The 19,644-nt window shown below is 34.3% G+C and overlaps 3 protein-coding genes across 3 annotated transcripts in view; 2 read left to right on the top strand and 1 right to left on the bottom strand.

Annotated features, from left to right (window-relative positions):
- LOC123565002 (40S ribosomal protein S24-like) overlaps positions 1-19,644 on the top strand; it is a 146,029-nt gene that overhangs the window by 115,433 nt on the left and 10,952 nt on the right. The gene's annotated exons all lie outside the window — the stretch shown is intronic.
- LOC128555372 (multiple inositol polyphosphate phosphatase 1-like) lies at positions 872-9,868 on the top strand. Its single transcript, XM_053537599.1, has 4 exons — positions 872-1,791; positions 3,581-3,702; positions 7,965-8,104; positions 9,007-9,868. The coding sequence occupies exons 1-4, from the start codon at positions 1,083-1,085 to the stop codon at positions 9,482-9,484; spliced, it is 1,449 nt and encodes a 482-aa protein (XP_053393574.1). The 5' UTR covers positions 872-1,082; the 3' UTR covers positions 9,485-9,868.
- On the bottom strand, positions 9,928-18,079 carry LOC128555376 (centrosomal protein 20-like). Its single transcript, XM_053537603.1, has 5 exons — positions 18,005-18,079; positions 13,758-13,955; positions 12,341-12,425; positions 11,556-11,677; positions 9,928-11,064 (listed from the first exon to the last, which is right to left on the bottom strand). Exons 1-5 carry the CDS (start codon positions 18,030-18,032, stop codon positions 11,006-11,008), a joined length of 492 nt encoding a protein of 163 aa, XP_053393578.1. The 5' UTR covers positions 18,033-18,079; the 3' UTR covers positions 9,928-11,005.

Here is a 19,644-nt window from a genome sequence, read left to right as displayed (position 1 = left end):
GTAGCCCGGAGGCACCTGTAGTGGTTTTCCTCCACCATCAAAAGCTGGTAAAATGGCAATATGTACTATATTGCTTCGGAGTAACTGCAAAAAATATATGGTTGGCTTTCGAATGGCGGAAAAATGGCAAGAACGCGTGAACTAGGTTAAAATTCAGCCCGGGTGTGAAGGAATATACAATGTAGTCCTAAAGCCTCTTGAAATGAAAGTGCCATTTTAAAAAAATAATAACGGTTCCGTCAAATCACTGCCAGAAATACTTTTTACATACAAAAGTATTCAAAATCATCGGAGTTAATGGATAGTCTATAAATGTTAACATCCGAGTTCAACGACAGCACTAGCGGCCGTTTTCGACAGTCTTTTTTTCTCGACCATGCCTATTAAACGGCTAATATACTTTTTCAGGAATAACGTAGAACCCGGAAACTTTACACAAGTGTTCTGAAAGGACACATCTGTTAAACCAGATAATAAAAGTTTTCACAGGTTGTTCATAAATAAAACAATTTGCGCAAAACTTTGGATTTTTGCTCGATTTTTTCAAACTGAAGAAATTGTTAGCAAATATCTCTAAACGTAACGATCGTTTTTGGCCCAGAAATTGTAAATGGAAGCCATGGTCATTCCTTGACAAAACTGTCAAGTTGATTTGCAAGAATTGGCTTCGTTTTAATAGAAATAAATGAAAAACTTTACCTACCGATTTACAGCTGGGTTACATTTCCAGCGGGCGTCAGGATAGCCGGTTATCCAGTGTGGTTATTATGGAGGTGTATCAGAATGCTCGTTATCTGTCATTATAAACAAGGAGATGACAAGCAACAATGTAATACGCCCGAGGCTGTACAACCGTCATCTAAACGTTAAATCCTTGTCCGTGAATAAACGAATTCAAAAATATATAGTGTTTTGTTTCTGCATCTTTTTGAAACTTAAGGTGTTTTTGGTCACTCCAGAGCATACTTTACGGAATACTGCGCTATATTAAAAGCTTATTTATATTATCTTTTAATGGCATAGGTGTTGTCCGTGTTGTGAGTTGTCCGTGTTGCGGGGAGACTGTATTTCAGCATATAAAAATGTGGACGTTAGGTTTCTTATGCCTGTTGCAGTGGTTACAGCTTGGACAAGGTGTAAGTCGCTGGGATGTTTTCGCTTCGAAGACACTGTATGAATGGGCACACGACGTCAAAACCCCCGTTTTTGCGAATGAGTACAATCACGTGGGTGTTGGCAACACGTTGTGCAAAGCTATACACGTGAATATGGTGGTGAGACACGGGGCACGTAATCCCACACTCAAAAACATGAAAAAGATTAAAGCTTTGCACGAGAAAATTGTCAAGTCCAAGAAGCCATCAGCGTTTCCTGAACTGGATAACTGGAGTTACCGATATAACATTGAAAGAGAAGGTGAACTTGTCAATAAAGGGATTACTGAACAAAATGAATTAGGATCTAGGACAGGTGCTAGATTTCAACATATGTTCGATACAAATGGAAAATATGTCAAGTTTGTGTCTTCCAGAAAATCAAGAGCTAAGGACAGTGCTAAGCATTTCCACGGTGGCTTATCAGACTATATAGTGAATAAAATACCGACGTTTGACAATGAGATAAACAATGCAACAATGCGATTTTATGATGGATGTTATAATTATGAAAATCAAGTAGAAGACAACATTACTCATTTTAAACAGTTTCATGACTTTTCAAAGACTCCACAGTTCATCAATATTGCAAAGGCTCTGAAAAACCGACTTGGAATTTCGTTTTCTCTAACTGAGGGTATGTAAAACATGGCTCCTAAGCTGTTAACTTATAACATACATGAAAAACATTCTAAAATAATAACCTAGATATTCAATTCATAACAATTATCATTTATTGTAAATACAGCCTTAAATAGGCCAACAGGTAATGTCAGGTATGCAGTTAAATATCATACATCAACTTATAACAAATCACATGTCGTTTTTATTACCAAAGAACGTGTTCATCCTCGTTTCGACGCAACTATAAAAGCAAATAAGTACAAATTGAACAGTACTCATATCTTTATGGTAATGGACTCGTAACGACGATCGGCACTTCCCGTTCGACTACTTTATTTTTCGTATTCTCCGGTTTACTGTTATGAAAATGCAAGTTTTTGTTACGGCCGAAGGAAAACGTAATCATGAGATAAAGAATGTAAGTGTATAACACCCCTCCCCGCTACCCGCCCCTCTCTATAAAATCTGATCGCTGCATTCACCATCCGAACCACTTTGATACTGTCAAATAAAACTTTAAAATTTAAAGAATCAATTGAAACAAACAAAAAAAATAACATTTTTAAGATGAGAATTGTTTTTTAGAATCCAGAATGAATTGGTCCCCATTTTGGTATAATTAGACTTTGCCCGTGTTTGTTAAATTTAGCATGGGAGACTTTATATATGTGCGTGTGTGGTTGGGGGAAGGGTACATCAGTTGGAATTAATATGTAATCCAGTTGAAAAAAAAAATGAAATCCATACTTCAACTTCTCTTAATTGAACATTTTATTTTCAATTTCGACTTTTAATTAGATTACCAGTATCATGTATGCTAACTGCGCCAGGTGGTAAGTTCTGTGAGATCATATGTTAGGAAATCAAACAAATGGTATTTCAATTCATGGAAAATATCATATTTTTAAAAAAAAGTTTTCTTAACCTAAATTTGTCGAGATGAAAGATCAAAATTACTGAAAAATATTTTTTGCCTGTTAATTATGAATCCAAAATCATCAATTATAATGCGCATTAGTTGAAGTATCTCATTTTGAGCAAGGCAGTTGTGGGTTAATTTTGCAAAGATCTACATAATATTTTCCTTTGTCTGCTATAAAACTGCTAATTTACTATAAAACAGACTAATTATTGATCGAATAGATTGAAATGCGATATAACTTTAACACAGTTTATATTGTGCGGTCATGTCTTTTTGCCCTACGTAGAGTGCGCATGCGCGAAAATTTATTCCCGTTGCTAAGGGAAAAGCTATCTGTAAAAAGGTCTATAAAAAACGTGCTTTATCTTTGTATTGTCGTATATCTATGTATCAAGTGTTAAGTTCAATGAAGATATATCTTGTACTTTTTTAAATTATCGCAGGATCTCAGTCAGTGTCTATTCGTCATGTTTTTGTGCTATTTGTGGTAAAAGCAACCATTTTTTTTTCAATAGCAATAAAATAAAAGCAGCGTGCATATATTCCATAGTGCGATCTATTTTTGTTTCCGTATTTCATTTAATACATCTTGTACATTTAGATTTAACGTGTGACTGACGGACGGACAGACGAGGGGCAAGCAATAAGTCTCCTCCGGTCAAAATTCGATCGCAGATATTTTGCAATTAAAAATAAAAAGCAGATACTATCACCACCATTTGAGTCCTTAAGATATACAATATGATAAATCTTATATTGATTGAGAAATCGACGGAAATTGTGGATCAGTCAGTAAAAGTTTTTCTCTAGTACTACTTTTGGACTCTAGAGATTACATTCAATATTTGCTTAAACTGACTTTGTAATGACTTACTTTCAGATGATGTATATCAGATTTATGAAATGTGTGCTTACGAGACCTACATATTTAACGATATGACTTGGTGCAAACTTCTAACAGACGACGAGCGAAAAGTGCTCGAGTATGGCCAAGATTTAGAGGTAAGAAAATGCACATATTATTGCCAATCGCAAATATTCCTTGCCATCCAATAAGATAGAAAAGTATTGATAAGGTTGTCCAAAAATGAATGTGTAATATGACAGAGATATTAAATTTTATACAGCTACATATGTGTAATTCGGATTACCTATCCCTTAAGTGAAAGCCTGAAACCAGGCTAGGTACAATTTTGTTCAAAGCGTCTTGATGTTCATTTGTACCTATGTTTGTTATTAGCCGTCATCAGTTGTCTAAAAATGTTAGTCAGTTTAGGTATTTTAGGATAATGCAACATGCAGATAACTTGCTTCCTAAATATGCAAGGTGTAAAGCTCGATTTCAAGTCACATCCAAAAGACAAGTAATTGTTCATAAAGACTCTGGTCTTCTATGAGTCACAGTGGCCAGTCATTGCGGTCTGGCTGACACAATATGGTGAAAAGTTATGGTAATTAAATACTATTTTATCTCGTCAACGATTAAGCTAAATTTTAACATTAGTATAACAAAAGTAACCTCAAAGAAACGGTTTAAATGAAATAATATGTCGCTTAAAACTTTTAAAGCAAAAGCTCTGTTTGGTTTTATGTATCTTTACAAATTTTATCATTTCTGTTTGTTAAGTCGCAATTTTCTCTATGTTGAAGGAAAGAATGCCGTAAAGAAGCGGTCTCATGTTATACCGAAAATATTTTAGAAATAGCTGACTGTTTATAGAAACATTCAGGCTTATATAAATCAGTCTTGACGTTACAATGTCATATAGTTATAGGTAGATCAAGCTGCAATACAGTAAACCTTCCTAATAACAAACACGGTTATAACGAATTTCCAATTATACGGAGCGATTTCAAATGTCCCGATATTAAACATTATTTGTTATATAGAATGGTTATAGTCAATATGATTATAACGAATTATCGGATATTAAGGGCTCATTTTCCTGTCCCAATGTTAAAATAAGTTGAATTTTAACGCTAATGATTGAATTTTGCTTGCTATATTTACTAGATATTGTGATCACGGTAATTCCGGTCCGTCTCTAGAGACGGAACGGCATAAAACGATAGAATTTTTGTTTGGAAACAACGGAAAAGACCGAAGTTTTCAAATTCAGTAGTGTTTATCTTTTACATTGTTTTCTTTACAAAACTTGCAGGATTAGAACCAATAAACCTATCACATTAGCATAAACAGGCTGTTTCCATATGAATATTGTTTGCCTCGATATGTGTTTTCGGATACAGTTACAAGTTAGTGACAGTTTAAAATCAGACTAGATTGGAAGAAAATGTAGGAAAGACTTTTGTTGTCAAAATCAAGATTCCTGTCACAAAACTGGTATAATTGTATACCAAAGGTATCGTTCACAATTAGGCATATCCACAGATCTTTTCAGATAATAGACGGGCTGCTGACGAGTTTTTTTTTTTTCAAAAGAAGAAAAAAAACAAAACAAAAAAAAACTGACCTTGTTCATGATTTAAAATACAGTCAGTACCTGGTCAGTGTGTCTTACCGATTACTATCAAAATTTATGCAAGTCTTAGACTGACGTAGTTGACAATCATGACTGGTATGTATTTCTAACATACGGTGTTTGGTTTTGCTACAATTTTACAAACTCTCAATTAGCCGAATGTTGTACTATTTTTGCGTGTTTAATTCCATTTAACGTTCTGCCAATTCTAAAATGAAAATTAAGGAAATATTATCATTATAAATTATGCTCATTATCTCAAATGAGTATTGGTTTTATACGAATTCTAGGAACTCTGAGTGATGCAGAAACAACGAAATCTGCGAAAAAAAAACTTATTCAAAGCGTATATTACGACAAAAAAAATTATGTGGTATTATAGAATATTAGATTTGTCGTATCATATCATCTTAAAGTTTCGTGGCGGCCAGTAGAACATATATTAATCCTTAAATTGCGGATTCAGATACTTTTGGGGAGCGGGGAGGGAATAAAAAAAAATGTAGAAATCTCCACAGTCTCTCTACAAGGTGTAAGAACTGGTCAGAAATGTAGCAGCATATAGGTACACAGACACTAAATAGGAAAATTGCGCGAAAAACACTAAATAGGAAAATGGCGCGAAAAAACACAATAGGAAAATGGCGCGAAAAATGGTAGTCACATAATGGCAGATTTAAACAGGTCTCAACTTTGTTTGCTCTATACGTAGAGCTTTCTTCCTTACTTTATTTGCATTTTTTTTGCTAAATTCCTTTTTTTTTGCTTTTATTTATTAAGTAGATTTTGATAATGGTAAGTCAGTTGATGATATATAAATGAGCTACATTTAATGCAACCAGTTTTATTTTTATTTTAAGGATTGAAATGCATATAAAATGATTTATATTCAGAATATTAAAAAAAAAAACACCAAGTGAGACAAACTGTGTATTAAACTTGCTCAAGCTTCATTTAGATTGTTTCGGCATTAGTGAACAGGCGTGCATTTTACGCTATTAGGTACGGGATTGCGGTAGTTGCCGAAATGGCAGGAACGGTAAAATACCAACAGTGGAAAATGGCACGTGCAGCTGTGACCACAAACACGAAGAGGACCGTTATAACTAGTTGGGGATTTTTTTAACCTACTAGTAAAAGTTTTATCAAGTGATCTTCATGTTAACAGGCCAATCGCTTCGATAATAAAAAGCAGATGAGAACGTGACTTTTTGGCTTTTAAACAGCCTAATCACAGATGAGGACTTCACTTCTAGCAGGCTTGCTTTCTGGGTTTGATCAAGATTCGAATTAAAAGTATGTGGAGATAATGATCTATCAACGTAGAAAGTTAACTTTCTGCAGCAAATACTGCCAAAGTATATAACAGAACTTAAATAATGTTTGCTGCTACATTTTTTTTATTTCCTCCCTGTTCCCCAAAGGTATGTGATTCAAGGACATACGTAGATCATTACCATATCCGTCTAATGGATCTGCGGACAATTTATAATATACACAAACAATGTGATGGCAAGGTAATGCATTCCTTTTTTTTTTACTTTCGGCGGGAGATGTAAATATGATCTTAGGTAAATTAATTGTATTTTTTTTACTGACGCAGAACCATTCTGAAGTAAGGATTAAAACGATTTATGCTTATCGTATGCAGAAATATGCCACCGTAACAATCAAGTGTTACTGCATAACATTTCTTTTGAATGTAGCTTAATATGCAAACTTAATTTATATATTTAGTATAGTTAAATACACCTTTTATACATAAAGATAAAATATTTCAGTGAACGATAGCTATGGGATATCTTTAAAAATTAATTATCTTCCATGTATAATAATATTCCTCGTAGCATTGTAAACAGTGTATAGAATTATACAAGAAAACAGTGACAGAGTCGCAAAATAACGTGTTAGAATCTTGAAAAAGAATATAATACATGGTAACATAACTCATACATTAATTTTGTCTTCGTTGATATACCAGTACATATCATACTAACAACCGTATTCGTACGTGGAAAACTGGAATAAACTATTGGTATTATTCATAAAATGATAGTACTTCCTTGTGCATTATGATATATACGTATATTTTTATCTACAGCTGTACACAAGTTTCTGCCATTTATTCAAAATATATGAATAAGCGGTTTAAACAAGAAAAAATGGGGACAATGTTACTTGCGAAAAAAAGTATCGGACAAACATGTACGTAGTATCATGTGTGAGTTTACCCCGCCACCACAACCCTTTCCATGACACCCCCATCCCCATCGAGTTTGTTATATGAATCAATTCGCTATTCAATACTGTTTGTAAGAAATTCGTTCACTACACATTTATAACAAACTCCGGATTTAACGAACACTCTCTGCTGTTCTCGAGGAGTTCGCTAGAACCAGAGTTAACTTTTGCCAAAAACCAAAAGCTGAATTCAGCCAGGTCATAAAACACGGTTATTATAACAGTATGCAATGTTGTATTCGGCCCTAATGGATTTTGCCAGGCTTGGATCTATTAAGGCGCTTATTGAATTCAAATACATGTTGTACATAATTTACGGCGATATACATATTAAGGTGTCATGTAATAATATATACTTGTTGAATGGGTTACCGGTCAAGTGATGTTCCGGATTGCGGACAAATATAGTTTTGAATATTGACCGACAATAATTTTAACTGTTGTTCGACAAGTCATTCAATACGTGTATGCATGTAGTGATAACGATTGAAGATGCATGCTGGTTGTATCATTGTGCCTTATTCTTTTTATTATTTTCAGAAATACTACGAATCTTCTTACGGTCATCCTATAAACTCACAGATGGCGTGCCCTCTTGTTAAAGATATGTTTGAAACAATGGAAAACGCAATGAACAGCAGTTGGGACTATGAAAATCTTGGAGACATGACCAACACCAAGTAAGCAAATTAGACAAATGAATAGTTGTGCTCTTTAACTGTCGTTCGGATTATATAAAAGGTACACATTAACTATCTTCTAATGTTATAACTAAAAAGCAAGGCTGTACAAGTCACCTTAAGAAAGGTTGAAAAAGCTTAATGTTACGCTTTGCACTAAATGGTCACGTGGTACAATGTATCTGCCAATGTAGAAGTCGTGAAATAAAATACAATTTAGAAAATCTACTTAAAGTACATGGGACGTGTTTTTGTGTACAGTAAATTAATTTAACTGCAAAAATAGTACAAGTATTCAACTATACTTTGATCCTTAATCTTGGTGTACCGTCCATGGTTCCTTTGGCTCCTGGCCAAACATAGATCGTGGTTAATTTTTTTTTTTTGGATTTAACGTCGCATCGACACATGGACACATGATAGATCATATGGCGACTTTCCAGCTTTAATAGTGGAGGAAGACCCCAGGTGCCCCTCCTTGCATTATTTCATCACGAGCGGGCACCTGGGTAGAACCTCCGACCTTCCGTAAGCTAGCTGGATGGCTTCCTCACATGAAGAATTCAACGCCCCGAGTGAGGCTCGAACCCACATCGATGAGGGGCAAGTGATTTGAAGTCAGCGACCTTAACCACTCGGCCACGGAGGCCCCAGATCGTGGTTAAGGTGCTGGCCGGTCGTCCAGGTAGTGTTTGGACCTACTGATTCCAAGGCCGCGCATCTCCTCGTATAACATCAGGGCCAAATGATCGAAACATCGGTCTCCTACTGGCTTTTCAGGGGAAGCGAACTCCTTTTTGATTAATGCAAGCTTTATGCTCAACTGAGCTTAATCAAGTTAGAATAAACCAAACATTTAATCAGAAGTAAGTAAATCCATCATGTTATTTATTTCTTTTCAGCTACTTGGCAGCAAAGTTTCAATTCGGACACTCAGAGACGCTGGTTCCGCTTATGACTGCCCTTGGACTAAACAAGGACGACGGTCCTCTTTTAGCCACCAACTTCAACACAATGTCCGGACGCAAATTTCGGACAAGTAATATTTCCCCTTACTCAACAAACCTCGCGTTTGTGATTTACGCATGTAACAATATGAATTCCCTAGAAACAAACAAAGTTGAGCCAGGAAGTCAAGATTTTGTTGTGAAATTGTTCGTGAATGAAAAGGAAGTAACTATACCAGCCTGTGATGGTTGGCTGTGCTATTACAAGAAAGTTAAACAGAAGTATGAGGATTATATCAAAAATTGTAACATAAAAGAAGTATGTGGTGCAAAACCAGATGACACAGACAAGTCAGTGGACAGCAAGGCTAACAGTGTGTTCAGCAAATTATCATTGCTTCTTCCATTCATTCTGCTAAACTGGAGTATTTAATATTCAGTAATGACTGCCTACTTTGTACTGGTTCGTGTGCTTGACAATAACGCTATATCACATCAGTACCCTTCAAACAGGTGTACAAATTGTTACCACTTTTAAAGTTACTAACTTTACAGCAAAAAAAGTTCTATTTCAAATATATCATGTAACTGCCAGCCTATAATCAAGACTAGCATCTTACTGAAGTTATCAATTACATGCTTGGGACTGGGATACTTGTGTATACAGGAATGTCATGTGTTCGCAAAGCTACAATCTACTTCATATATGGAAGGAAATGAAACACCTTTCTCAGGCACCTCGACAGAAATACAAGACCAACTGGAAAAGTCTGCAGATTTTTTCTAAACCGAGATAATGGTGAATTTTTTTCTCCTTTAGGTATCATCCTTACATAATGTCCAAATATGGTGCATTTCACAAATGACAGTTATAAATATTATTCTTTATTTTATTTTTTTCTTCTTTCATATATATTTTACACAATAAATATCAAGAAATATACTCTTATATTAACCTACATGAACTATTCTTGCATAAATATTGTTATTATCATTTTCAATGGTACTGTAAACGAATCTTTATGTGTGCGATCCGTGGCAAAAAAAGCTTCCATACTTTGGCCCCATAATGCATAATTAAAACAGGCTGGTCTGGATCCATGTTGGTCACAAATACACTATGTTGGTTTTCTCATAGCGTGGCTCATATATGTTTTAGCAATATTATCATAATCATTGGGGATTTTTTTCAATGTACTAGTTGATGTATTTTACCTTCAAACTAATCAGAGCCTCTTTAGAAAAACCAGAATACTGAAGTAAAGCTTAGAGCAATACCCACAAAGTTTAAGGAGCAATCTGCCAATTACCCACCAGACCACTGAATTATTCATATGAAGTAGTTATGATATGTAATATGTATATCTATCACAGATCAGCATTGGGCAATGTAAAAACATTTCAGATAAAATTATAACAAACATATATTTACAAAAACACATTTAGCTTAGACTAAGGAGTACATACTACATACTAACTCAATTATATTGTTTGAAATGATATTCATCAGCCAAGAGATTCATGAATTTACAGGGCAACATAGAACAAACAGGATCAATAACAACTCCTGTAAATTCAAATAGCTACCTAACATCTATATGTATTGACAATACCGACTGTAACAACAAAACTTTGAAAAGGTGTAGCTCTACAGGTAGTTCTAATTACAGAACAGTCACTGTTACATTTATAATATCAACCAGTTGTTCACAAGTAAACTTCAAAAGTCTTAAACAATATCAAATCTGACCTATCAATTCACTAAAATGATGATGAATCTACATCTGCACCAGTATATAAATCTAACAGAGCTTAATTTAATATGTTCATCTTGGCACCTCCAGGAGACTGTCTCACATATTCCTTCACAAACTTCATCAAGTTCATGAATAAATCTGCATTCATGTAACAGTGCATTCTATATGAAATCTGTCAGTCTTATGTAAAGTTACTGTCATTTTCGACCCCCTTTTACAACTAGAGGTTCTGTTATATGATTTGCCATTCCTGAAGCTGAAAAATCATAAATGAAGACGTAAATCTGACTATACCATAATAACTAAATATATTTTTCACTATGGTGACCTACTGACATCTGCAAAAAAATATACCCCTCCTTCTTCGAAGGGGGGCATAATAAGGTTGCTGAACATTGATCTGTAAAATACGACAATGTTTCTGGAAAAGTACCCATTCGAAAAAAAAAAACACTGGACAAATTGTGCCTGTCTGACAGACAGGGTGCAAATGCAATTTCCCGGACTAAAAATAATCTGGACTTGAAATAACTCAACTTTTAAGAAACTTATGATAAGCAGAAGCCATTAAATGCCAAAAAAAAGTTATGCAAATAGCGATTAAATACATAAAACAGTAGTAAAATGTAGGCGACTCTTCACATCAAACCTGGAAGAATCTAGTATACAAGACCATTATGCAGAGATTCAAAGTATTAGACCATTGATTAAATGTCACATAGCTAAAACATTTTATAGAGTATTTACCCATGTCGTTTTCTAACTCGTCTAGAAACCTTGAACTTTGACCCCTATTCTGCATGGCTGATCTCGTGCTTTTCCCTCTATTTTTGTTCATATATTGTCCAACAAGACTGTATAAAAGGGGCCTGAAAAAAAAAGAGACTTTTCAATGCCATTTGTGTGACTGCCTTTCAGACAATCTCAAAACATTCCAGAACATTAAAAATTTTTGTTTTGTTTTTGTTGAGTTTAGAGTCGCATCGACACAACTTAGATCATATGGCGACACTTTCTGCTTTTTGATGATGGGAGGAAGACCCCACTGGCCAGGGGCTGGTACCTGGCAGGAACCACTGACCTTCACTTACCTAGTTGGATGGCTTCCTCCGCATGGACAATTCTATGCCCAAAGTTAGGTTCTGAATACAACTTTGTGAGGGGCAAGTGATCCGATGTAAGCAACCATAAGTCCATAACCATTCAGCCACAGAGGCCCCTTCAATAAGCTTGCTCTGATGTATGGTATAAGGACAATATATGCTTATTGCAGCCATTTTCCACAATGATTATCAGCTAAGTTATTAAAAGTCTTTCTTAACAATACAAAGTAAAGAAATGTGTTTTAACCAATGGTGTTTGTAAGATCTATGTGTACCGGTACTAAGATCCAAAATCAAAGTTCTGCAGTCTTAAAAACTCTTGAGTGAATAGAAACACAGTGGCGATTAAGACTGATTTACCTACATTTACAAATCTTGTTGGTCATTTCAAGAGAAATAATTTGGTCAAACTAAATTACAAATACTTACACTTGACTACAATTTTTATCCTCCTCTACATTTAATTCCTCTGCCAGAAAACCTCGGTCCAGTGGCTGTTTTGGTTGTCCAGTTTCTGCATAAAAAAACATACATGTCTTCTTTCTATGTTCAAATTTAGACAAGCATACATGCTAAGCGCTAGTGGAAATTTAGAATAACTAGTGGTCTTCAAATGTACTAGCATATTTTAGTTGGTCATTCACATACCAATTAAAACTTAAATATTTTTTTCTCTAAAAGTACAGATTTTTCGTCATGAAAGGAACATTAATTAATTATTATCTATGATAATAAATGATTTTTTATTGTTCAACAAAAGTAATGCATGATGTGCATGAAATGAATGATTACAAGTAACCTAACAATGCAAAATTCGAAAGCTTGCAATACTGCAACAACTCAAAACCTTAACCTGGTAGGCTTCACTTTAGCTGGTAAGTGGCTAAATATGGCAAAAACTATTTTAGCTAGTAGAAAAAGTTGATGGATATGACCACTGTTCTTTAAACAACTCTATTAATTTTAGCAAACCTAGTATTTAGATGACTTAAAACAAACATCAGTCAATTTACATATAAAATGCTGATTTCAACTGTACTTACGACTGTTTTTTCCATTGATTTGGGAATGGGGCTGGGGTCTTTACAATTGGGAAAAATGAGCCATAAAAGGTAAAAATTGAAAGTTAAAAAAGAGAATTTTTAAAATTTAAATGTTACGTAAAGAAAATGCATTTAGTTGACATATTGCCTTGTGTTTCAAATGTTTAAGATTTCACAGGTAGTGAGGTACAGTCTTGGCTGAAAATAAATTAACTTTGGGAATTTCAGCTTTGAAATTGCTAGAAAACATAATACTTGCCATTGGGATTGGGCCGAATTTCAGCCCTAAATTAGCCTGAAAAAGAAGAAAAACAAGGAGCTGCGTTCAATAAACGCTTGATGCCCCCCGGTGGCATCCTTGTCGATACAAAGCAACGTAAGTCCAAAACGAGGTCAAGGTTAAACTAAGGTCAGGTGATGTTTGAAGATGAGGAATGGTCACAGGTTACATCTGTATTAGTATCAATTCATTCTTGTAAGTGGTATTAATGCTAGACGAAACGGTCCCATTTGGTTAACCAAGAGATGGCCCATATAAAGCAACCTAAGTCCAAAATGAGGTCAAGGTCAAACTGAGGTCAGGTGATGTTTGAAGATGAGGAATGGTCACAGGTTACATCTGTATTAGTATCAATTCATTCTAGTAAGGGGTATTGATGCTAGACGAAACAGTCCCATTTGGTTAACCTCGTACGGACGGACAAACGGACGGACGAACGAACGGACAGGACGATCACTATATGCCTCCCGCATCAGTAGATGCCGGGGGCATAAAAATCAAAGAAGTCTGGAGTATTGTGTACCTGCAACCATCACAGAGGCTGTGTATTTGTACTTGTTGAACTCAAGATACTCTCGAATAAGTTCATTTATAATCATGTTCTCATTACTGAGTGGAGGTTTTGAATCATTCTGATCATCCAATGACTTGAACACCTCTGCTCTTATCCTTGCCTTTATCTGGCCCAACACTCCGCGATTCTCCAAGGTGTCTTTAATAACTGAAAAACAAAATAAAATTCCTGATACATGGATGGCTATACAAACTTGTGACAATGCCTCAGCTGTAATGAGTGTGTGACAATGTCTTTAAAACCTAGGGAGTAGCTATGTAGAAGTAATTACTGTGCATACTAAATAAGGGTAAGATATTCATGTCACATCATGATAGCCTCGCCCTGTCTGCAATTACTGGGTTATCTGGGATGATCTTTGCTTTTGGCATAATGAGCCAAGGTGACCAAACTTGAGAGTGTACAATACAAGGCTGCTACATACCAAGTTTGATGAAGATCCATGATGTGTTTCATGATAGGATTTTCTATTTTTAGCCCTGGCAGCCCCTAAAAGGGGCCAAGGAAAAACATTTGTACACAACTGAAAGGACCATACGAGGATGCTACAGACCGAAGTTTGGTGAACATCCATCCTATGTTCATTAGAATAAGTTGATGAAATGGTTTTCACCATAAATTATACTATATTCTAGTCTACTTCCCATTGAAGTCCATAAATATCTAGTTCATCATTAAAGGTAAAACTGTTGGAAGTTCTGACAAGTTAAATGCAAAAATTCAGTTGTCCAGACCCGCAGATAATTCAGACAATTGGTTTTGCCGGCCCTTTTACCAGGTCTAGGATTTCGTAGTTTTAACAGACATACTGTAATTATATGGACAATCCAAAAATTAAGGAGTTTTCAGGCTATAAATTTACAGACTGGGTATATGCAATCTTTTAAAAGTACAATTTAAATTAAAACTGCAGGTTTAAAGTTGAAGATTTTAAAAATGTATGCATAAATGAAGGTATTTTGTGATTTTCTGTTAAATATTGATGACTTTGAATATCCGGAAAATGTGAAAAAATTAAAGAGAATCGACCTGTCTAAATAAATTTTTACAGTGCACCGTCATGTAAAGTTATTGGTTTTATCGGTTGTGCATATAGCGTGTAGACACAGTAAACGTTAATCGTGTACTGTACATACATCTAGGTTTAAATCACCAGAAAATTCATATTTTTGAAAATTATTTCAAATTGATAATTTTTACATTAATTAATGAGGAACTGAATCCCCTTTTGATACACACACGTATGTAAGTTTTATTTGACTTTATCTCGTATTCACAATAAAATCAGCATATCTATATCCAAATCGGCAGCGATGAAAATTTCATCGGAAATTTCCTCCACTATTTTGGTCTTTCGAGTGTTAGACGCGAGTGAAGACATTGCCCATGGATAAGAAAAATAACTCAATATTTCCTAGGATCGCGTCAAATTAGTTAAACTAGGCATAAAAGAAGTGAAATATTTCATTTTAACCTGCAGTTTTGATTTCATATACCCAGTCTGTAAATTTATAGACTGAAATATCGTTAAATTTATGGATTGTCCTTATGTTTATAGAATGTCTGTAAAAACTACAAAATCATAGACCTGTTCTACTTTGTGAAGTTTATGCAACCAAAACTTTCAAATATTCACAAATTCTGGACTGTTACATTAATAATAAAACTATGATATAGAAAACTAGAATGTGTCTGTAGGATACACCGTGTGCCCCCACTGGTACATTTGTCACAAATAAGGCGCAATAATTCAAATGTTTGCAGTCTTAAGGGGGTATACATAGCCTCAACAAACATTTCATATAAAGGATTCATTATTCTTGGCCATATACTTTTTGAGCTATGAGCATCACAAACAAAAAAGCCACTATTTTGGCTGTTTCAAAGGTCATAACTCTGTAATAAGAACTAAGATTATCAAGAAGCAAGAAGAATGCCAAGTGTGCAAGGTCACATCATGATCAAGACACACGCAAGGTTTCATGAATTTACATCAAATACTTTTTGAGCTAGGCACATCATTAGGTGAAAATGTGCATTTTTGACTATTTCTGGGACCAGAACATTAAAAATAAGGGATGGAGTCAGACAAATAGGAAGTGTGCAAGTTTATATCATGATAAAGACTCATGCAAGTTTTCATCACATTATATAAAGTACTTTTTCAGCTGGACGCGTCACAAGGTGAAAATGCGCATTTTTGACTATTTCAGGGGCCATAACTCTAGAAACAGAGAATAAATCTTCAACTTTAAACCTGCAGTTTTTTATCTTCAGTTTTTATCCGATGTTTATCTTAGGCATTTTTAGGCTACGGTCAAGATTAGCACCAGTACCTCAGCTTTTCTTTTTATATGTAAATGTGCTATTTCATTATGATGTTTTAATAATATGTGTGCAAATGCTTTTATTCATACTAAAATTGTGTATTAATTGTTATATATTTGTTAAATAAGTCGGTCAATAGCTATTCATAGCTAATGTTGATTTGATGTACCATACCGACAATAAATAAAATTTGTATTGTATTGTATTGTAAATAGGGGGCAGAACCAAATGAAAAAGGCAGTGGCTAGTGAACCGTCACCGGTGCAGCAGACCCAAGGTCTAGTGCACCGTCACCGGTGCAGCAGATCAGAGGTCTAGTGCACCGTCATTTTTGTTATGTATAAAATATAGCCTTTACGTAAAGTTTAATTAAAAGATATTTTCACCAGTAATATGCAAGAATATAATTAAAAGAATGAAGTAAGATAAACCTTTACTTACCTGTTAATTCACCGTTTTACCTCAAAGCGCTGATCTCCGTTCTTTGCCAACAGTGGTATCCCCGTCATTTACTAAGTTATTTCCGAATGACAGAATGAATTTCATTGATTTTTTTTTTAATTTTCATGAATACCATGTATCATTATTTTTGTCAGTTTAAGTTGAATATATAAGATTAATTATTGTCTGAATTTGGATATATATGTACGTATATTAAAACTGAAATTCGATATTAATTTCAGATTTATTATGTCAGTGACAATTGACGATTAACTCTTCATGGAACAGGAAATTTGGAAATATTGACATCTTTCAAGCAAATATTTTATAATGTACATGTACAGTGAAAACTGTTATAATTTCAATATTTGTTATATTATTAACTATAAAAGCTACATCTTACGAAATCTATGATAAAAACTGTGAAAAACAATAAAGATTAAGATCAATAGTTACTGTTGATAATTTAATTAGATCAAGACAATAAATGGAGGTCTACAAAGGCAGGCTTTGTTGGGTTGCTTGTTAAAATTATTTAATAATTGGATTGGGCGTGTTTGTCTTTTGTGTTTGCAGCTCTGATCATGAGAGAGTGAATCTGAAATTTCGGATTTCAATTTTGATGAATCCAAATACAGACAATAACTAATTATAAATTGACCTCAATATACTGGTATGGTATTTATGAAGGAATTAAAAGTTAATAATTTCTTTCTGTCATAACTGAACGCGCTTAATTTTTAAAAATCATTCCGCCATAATAAACTTTCTATTAATACACCGTATCTGATAGCGGTACAATGTTTTTATTCGGAAATATCTTAGTAAATGGTGGATAATACTGTTGTCAAAGAATGAAATTAGCGCATTGAGGGAAATCGGTAAATCGGTAAATTAAAAGGTAAGTCAAGGTTTATCTAAATTAGAATTATCTTCATTCTTTTGTTAATGGTCATACATAGAACTGTTAACAAGATGTTATAATTATAGTTCAAAGAACGGCTATATTTTATATATAACAAAAATGACGGTGCACTAGACCTCGGGTCTGCTGCACCGGTGACGGTTCACTAGCCACTGCCAATGAAAAATAGGAGGTGCGCAAGTTCATATAATGATAAAGACTCATGCAGGGTTTTATCAATTTATTTCAAATATTTTTTGAGCTAGGCGTGTCACAAGGTAAAAATATTATCTGCTCTCTTTGTGGGAGCTCATATGGAGTTGCAAAATAACGTAGACCCGTAAGTACGAATAGTTTAAGAACGAATGTTTAGTTTCTGCTTGTCAAGACACGTTCGCTCAAAGATATCATTCATTCAAAGCAAGATTACTTATTGTTGTTCGTTCGTAAAACAAATGCTTAAACTGTACATAACACATTTTAGCAACAAAATAAAACACATATCGAGAAATATCAATAATACCGTCTTTTAATTCATGTGTAGATGACATTTTGGAATATCGTTGTACAAAACGTCATCAGTTTCGTGTTCTATGTTTGATTTCATTATGAAGAATAGAATAATCGAGTATACAATCTGGATTTTATTCACTGGCCGATTTCGTAAATGACAGGTGTTTTCAAATGCAGGTTACATTGCTTAACCGTATTATAAAAACCCTGCTTAAACATATTATAAAAAAAATCAGTTCATGAATGATAAAACATCAAGTTGGCTGTTAGTACTAACTGGTAAGCAAAAATAACGTACTTATACCCAGATGGTGTCCAGACTCACTCCCCACCCTCATTCAAGACATTTCCTCCCAAGACTTTTTCCCCCCAAATGGGGAGGGGGATTGTCTTAGCTTTTTACGACGTTTCGCCCCGTTTCTAAAAAGGTATTATAAGATGCCATATGTTGTATCCCTGTAAACATAAAGTCATTGGGCCAACGACGGAAAACCGTCAAAGGATAATCGTTGTTGGGCCACTGTTGGCCCAACAATGATTACTAACTATTGTAAACACAGCTGTTGGGCCAACGTTGAACCAACTTTAAATTTCAGTCACAGATATTTCTGCATTGGTCCAATATTGATTTTCCGGGAAAGACTTGTACAGAGAAAACATCGTTGCTCCAACGTTGGCCCATTAGAAGTTATAACATAAAATTATATTTTTTACAGGTCACTGTTTTATCACAAACCCCTACAGGTATACACGTTGTGTAGGTGTAACATGCAATATTTAATTAATAATTAAATACTTTTCTGCATCAATTCGTAATTAGTTAAATTTGGGCTAATTTAACTTAAAACTTATCTGCAGCCGTAATGATATTTTGAATTATATCAAATCTACTTCCTTTAAAATCAAATTTGTAAAAACATATTGAAAAAAAAAATACTACATGTACTATAGCAAATATCTAATTCTATACAATTATAAAATGTTTACAATAAATCTGTTCAATACTCTCGTTAACTCGAGTTATGTAAGAAATCCCAGAAAATGTGGTTAATTGCACTCTCTAGGCCAGATTTCTAGCTGCATAGACATGTGATGTAAAGGAAACTATTATAAATGTGATAGATCTAGATTTAACAAAAACCCGGTCTACTATATAAACTGTAAGTAGCAGTTTTTGAATATTTTTTGATAAAGTTGTGGAATCTTATTGAGAATTTCTTTTTATATCCTGTATTCATGTAATATCCACATGACTTGAACATATGTTAAATACTTTTTTCTAAAGCTGGCGGATAACACTTGTGTTTAGTGTTAAATTCTGTGAAAAAACAAAAAAAACAACAACTCATATACTCGTTAATTCTATCATATTTTTCTAGGTTAAATACAGACAAAAATAATTTTTATACATTTTACGTAAGCTTAGTTACAGAGGTTTATGTGCATTTCTTTAGTTATTGTTATCATTTTGACGTAGGTGGTTAAATCAACATCATGATTTTTGTTTTTTACAGGGTGCTGTCCAAGAGATAAATAATGGAGTGCCCAGCACTGTGGTGCACAGGGAAAAAAGAAAAAAGTAGAAAGCTGCAACTTCATTGAGAAAAGAAAATAATTAAACAAAGATATATATATATATATGAATTAAAA

This window comes from Mercenaria mercenaria, chromosome 2, assembly GCF_021730395.1.
Source record: "Mercenaria mercenaria strain notata chromosome 2, MADL_Memer_1, whole genome shotgun sequence".
Taxonomy (NCBI): Eukaryota; Metazoa; Mollusca; class Bivalvia; order Venerida; family Veneridae; genus Mercenaria; species Mercenaria mercenaria.
Note: the sequence above shows the minus strand (reverse complement) of the source record. Positions and strands in the feature narration are given on the sequence as shown.